At 51.7% G+C, this 4,537-nt stretch overlaps 1 protein-coding gene across 1 annotated transcript; it reads right to left on the bottom strand.

Annotated features, from left to right (window-relative positions):
• Positions 1-34: 34 nt before the first annotated feature.
• Amer1 (APC membrane recruitment protein 1) lies at positions 35-3,878 on the bottom strand. The gene has a single exon (XM_015501674.2). It carries the CDS (start codon positions 3,774-3,776, stop codon positions 366-368), a length of 3,411 nt encoding a protein of 1,136 aa, XP_015357160.1. The 5' UTR covers positions 3,777-3,878; the 3' UTR covers positions 35-365.
• Between the last annotated feature and the right edge of the window lie 659 nt (positions 3,879-4,537).

Raw genomic sequence — 4,537 nt, 5'->3', positions numbered from 1 at the left:
ATATATATATATATATATATATATATATATATATATATATATATATATATATAATCACAAACTTGGCAACTGGAATAGGCACAAAATTATAGCATCCCAAAAATCTGTGTGGGTCACAAGAAGGAACCCCCAAAGCAGAAACTGGAGCACAGAAGCAGCAGCCTCCCTGGGCAGATGTACTTGAGCTGAATGTGGCCATAGATGGCAGAGAAGGAAGGGGGAAAAAAAGGTGAAACTCAGGGAGTTTTCCTTGGCCAAAAGGATTTTCAAGTTAAACAGCAACCCCCACCCCCACCCTTCTGCCCAACCCCTGATCCCCATTCACATGCTCAGGCCCCATGCCCCTACTCCAGAAATGATGATGACTACTTGGCTAAATTTCCATTCACGGCAGTGGATGAACAGCTGGTGGGTAAAGAGGCACCTTGCTTGGACCTCTCCTTTGACAGATCAAGGCTAGAAGCTCCGTAGTGACTGGGCTGAGGCTGGGAGGGCTCAGGTCGAGCCCTAGGAAGCTGAGGAATGCCATGGGTGATGCCCACAGGCTTGGTCTGGGGCAGAGAGCTGGGAATGAAACCTCCAGAATTGGAGGAGCAACTGGGCTCATCAGCAGGCAGCAGCACATCTCGAGGCCTGGCCCTCACACTGTGGGAGTTTTGTGGCTGGAGATTATAGCAAGGGCCCATGGGCAGAGGTAAGTGTGAAGGCCGAGCTAGCTGAGGCCCAGGTTCCCCGGGTGCTCTTGGCTCTGGTTCTGGCCCTAGCCCTGATGACATTGAAATGGCCACAGGAGGTATACAACAGGTTGCCTGCCCATATGGAGACTGGCTGGAAGACCCATCCAACTGGCTGGGGCTCATCCAGGCAGGGCCTGGTCCCACTGGTAGAGGACAGGGAGCCCAGGCAGGCCAGTCATAGGCCCCTGGGGGTTCAGTATAGAGGGACAGGGGACTGTCTCGGCCCCATTCTCCTTCTTCGTCCTCTTCGTCTTCATCTGAATCTTCCTGCTGGGCCTGAAGCTCATCAGATTCCAGGTAGCCCTGGGCCAAATGAGAATTGGAGAGCTCCAGTTCCAAGGTCTCTGCAGTGTCAAGGGAGCGGCTCCTCCTGTTGAGTGCTATGGCAGCAGGTGGAGGGCGAGGGTGCATCCCAGGTAGTCCCAAGTATCGAGGGAGGCTGCTTACACCCCAGGGCAAACCTTGGTAGAATCTGCTTCGGTAGTTGTTGAAGGCATGCTTGTGGTAGTAGCCCAGTTCGAAAGCTTCCAAGGAGGCTGCAAGGTCTTCATCATTGTGGAACTCAGGATTCTCTTCACACTTGCCTTCCCCTTCTCGTTCTACATCAGCGATGTCGAAGGTCACCATGGGGGGCAGCTCAGGGAGGTTTTGAGTGAAGGACGAGTCAGAGTCAGAGCTGCAGGACATACTGGAGAAAAGGTTTCCATTGCTGGTGAACTCTACCAGAGCCTGCGAGAAGCTTACAGTGGCATTTCCTTCCTTCTCAACCTCTTCTTCCTCTGGCTCCTCAGGAGGTGAGTAAGTAGGGTAGGCCCTCCTTGGAGATCCTCCAAAATTTGCTTCTTTCATATCTGGTTCAAACATGGCATCACTCTGGAAGAGCTGCATTAGACAAGTACTTTGATCTTTCTTAGAACAGGTTCCCTCAAAACGCTTCTCCAGAGGACGGAAATCCCTCCAGTCTGGCTCACTGCTTGCAGTGGTAGGGAAAGCTGAGGTGGTTCCCCGGTGGGAATTCTGAGAGGTTCCTGATGCCCCTGCTACCAGACCCATCACTGATGGGCCTAAAGGCCTCATCTGATACTCCAAGATGGGCTTCTCCTGCCGAGCCTTGGTCTCTCGCACCTGAGCCTCTCTAACACGTACCTCTCGGGCCTGAGCTTCTCGGGTTCTGGCTTCCCTGACATGAGCTTCCCGACTGTGGGCCTCTTGGACATAGGCCTCCCTGGCATGAGGCTCTCGGGTATAGGATTCCCTGGTATGAGCCTCCCTTGCATGAGCCTCTCGAGCACGTGCCTCCCGGGCCTCAAGCTGCTCCCGACGAAGTTCCCAATACAACAACTGCTTCTGGATGGTCACTAGCCGTTCTTCTTCTGTCTCCATTGCCCCAGGTGGCCGGGGGGAAGAAAAGGGCTCAAAGTTCAAGAAGGGGTCAAATATCTCAGTGCTGCGACCATGGAGGTCATAAAGACAGTCATCTGCAGGTGGGGAGTTTTCAAGACTGTCATCTGGCTCATAGAATTCATATAGTGCATCTCCACTATAGCTGTCTCTGGGGAGGCAATCCCTGCGGATAAGCCCTAGGGCCTCACCTGAATCATCCTCAAATCCAGGAGTGGTGGAGTCATAATAACCTTCATCACTATTGGGGGCAGACTCTTGCTGGTCACTCTGAGGAGTCAAAAGTTCCCCAGGGCCTAGGCCAGGATAAGACCGAACTGGGTCAAGGAGCACATAGCCCTGGTGGCCTGGAGATGTAGTGGGATGGTAGCTTAGGTTCAGATTAGGCCTTGGGTACATTTGGGCACTTGCCCACAGATATTCTAAGTCATCTTCTTCCTCTTCCTTGACCTCCTCTTCTTCCTCCTCTAATTCCACCTCCTCATCCTCCTCCTCTTCCTCATCATCATCATCTGGCAAGGCCATCTCCTCCCCACCTCCTTGGTAAGTCACCAGGCAGGAACTTCGTTTGGTACCATCTCGGTTGGCCCTCTGGCCCCCAGAGGCCATGCTATCTGTCATACTATCCATGTCCTGTTCTGCTATAATATCACCACAACCTGTCAGTGAGTCAAAGCTTTTCAGGGATGTAACATCTCCAAACAAGAGGCTCAGCTGATCTCCCACAGGGCCATTGGGTGGATTTACTTCTCCTGCCACCATCTTCTCCCCTGTTTCCAGGCTGTGGTGTTCGTCTATGTTACTGGCTTCAGGGTCTGGCTTAGGCTGCAAGAGTACTGAGGCACAGATCCCAGTACTGGGTTTTTCTGGATTTTTACAGGCTGTATTCTCAGTATTTGGTGAAGAAGACTCTGGTGCTAGAGAAATTATTGGCCCTGGGGTATCATGAGGTTTGGCATTATCCTTTCTAGGGTGTTGGGCAGTCTCCTCAGAGAAGGGCAGAGGGGCTGAGCTTGCATATTCATGAGACATTGCTCTGCCCCGTTCAGGTTCCTTGGTTCCTGGCTCACTTTGTTCGCCCCCAGCAACCTTGCTCTTTCGGTGACGGCGGATACTACTAAAAAAGCCTTTTAGGCCTTTCTTTGGCTTGGGCACAGAGGGAACCCTCTCAGCCCCTGTTTTTTCAATGGTTCCAGTCACAGGGGTCTTCTGTCTGGAGCCTGTCTCCAAAGCCCCATGGGCACTCTGGGAGCTGGGAACTTGGCAGGGTGACTCAGGCAAAGGTAAGGAGATGCCAGTTCCTTCACTGACAATGTCTTCAGGGCCACGGTCTGCTTCACTCAGGCCATCATGGGTCTTGCTCTTGCTTAGACCCTTCTTGGAGCTGCTTTTCCCAAAACCTTTGTTTCGTCCCCCTCCAAAGAAACTAGGCAGAGTACAGATTCCCTTCTTGCCACCAAAAAGTTTCATGGCAGTTTTCTTCAGCCTACCTGGGCCAGATGAGGGTGGCTCTGAGGTTGGCCCTTCTGTTGCTTCAGCTGCCTTGTTCTTGGCTCCTTTCTCTGCTTCCTGGTCCTGGATATCTCCAGAGGATGCTGCTCTCTTGGTCTGAGCAGCTTCATCCTTCCGGGTCTCCATGGTGATGTGGACAATTCAGGTATGTTTAGCTGGAAATGCAGTCTTAGGCTTCCAGGTGCTGTTATAACATCATCAGTCTGGAAGCATCACAGTGGGATCTGGAAGAAATGAGAGACAAAGAGAGAGAGAGACTGGTGAGCAAGCACCCAGGCTGGTTTTGTTTTCACAGGTGTCTATAGTCTCAGGCTTGAATGGAACCAGAAAGAAAGGGAAAATGTGGGGAAAACGTTAATCCACTCCATATGCTTGGTTGACTGGGCCAGCCCCCTCATGGGCCCCAAGGAAGTGAAACCCTATACTGAGCAACAGGCAGTTGTCACCAGGTACCCCCTTATTAGTCCACTCCCTTCAGACTTTAAACTCAGGGGAGCACTGAAGAAGGAGATCTGCAGATGTGTGCAAGGCCCAGAAGTGCTATAGGCTTAGGGAGAATACTGATTTGGCTCTAACAGCACAAAATTTTGGAAACACATCTAGCATAACAGCTCACTGAGTCCTCACTGGGTTTTACTGGATCTAGGCCACAATCTTACATTAGCCTAGGCTCTCATGGACATTTTGCCTGGAGTTAGGAAGAAAAGCAGACCAACAATTTCACCTCCTATCCATGTGCTCTGTAAATTGCCCCAGAACCATGCTCAGACCTTCAGACCCCTGAAAAGGAGCTTCACAGACTGGCAGATCAGGGCTGCAACACAGGACCCACTAAGATGATGTGATGGGCCCAGGAAAGGCACTCTCTGGGCTACCCCCCTCATATA

This window comes from Marmota marmota, unplaced genomic scaffold (genome assembly GCF_001458135.2).
Source record: "Marmota marmota marmota unplaced genomic scaffold, marMar, whole genome shotgun sequence".
Lineage (NCBI taxonomy): Eukaryota > Metazoa > Chordata > Mammalia > Rodentia > Sciuridae > Marmota > Marmota marmota.
Note: the sequence above shows the minus strand (reverse complement) of the source record. Positions and strands in the feature narration are given on the sequence as shown.

What these genes read in the sequence shown, in the direction of transcription:
- Amer1 (XM_015501674.2), bottom strand. Translation starts at nt 3,776, where the DNA reads ATGGAGACCCGGAAGGATGAAGCTGCTCAGACCAAGAGAGCAGCATCC.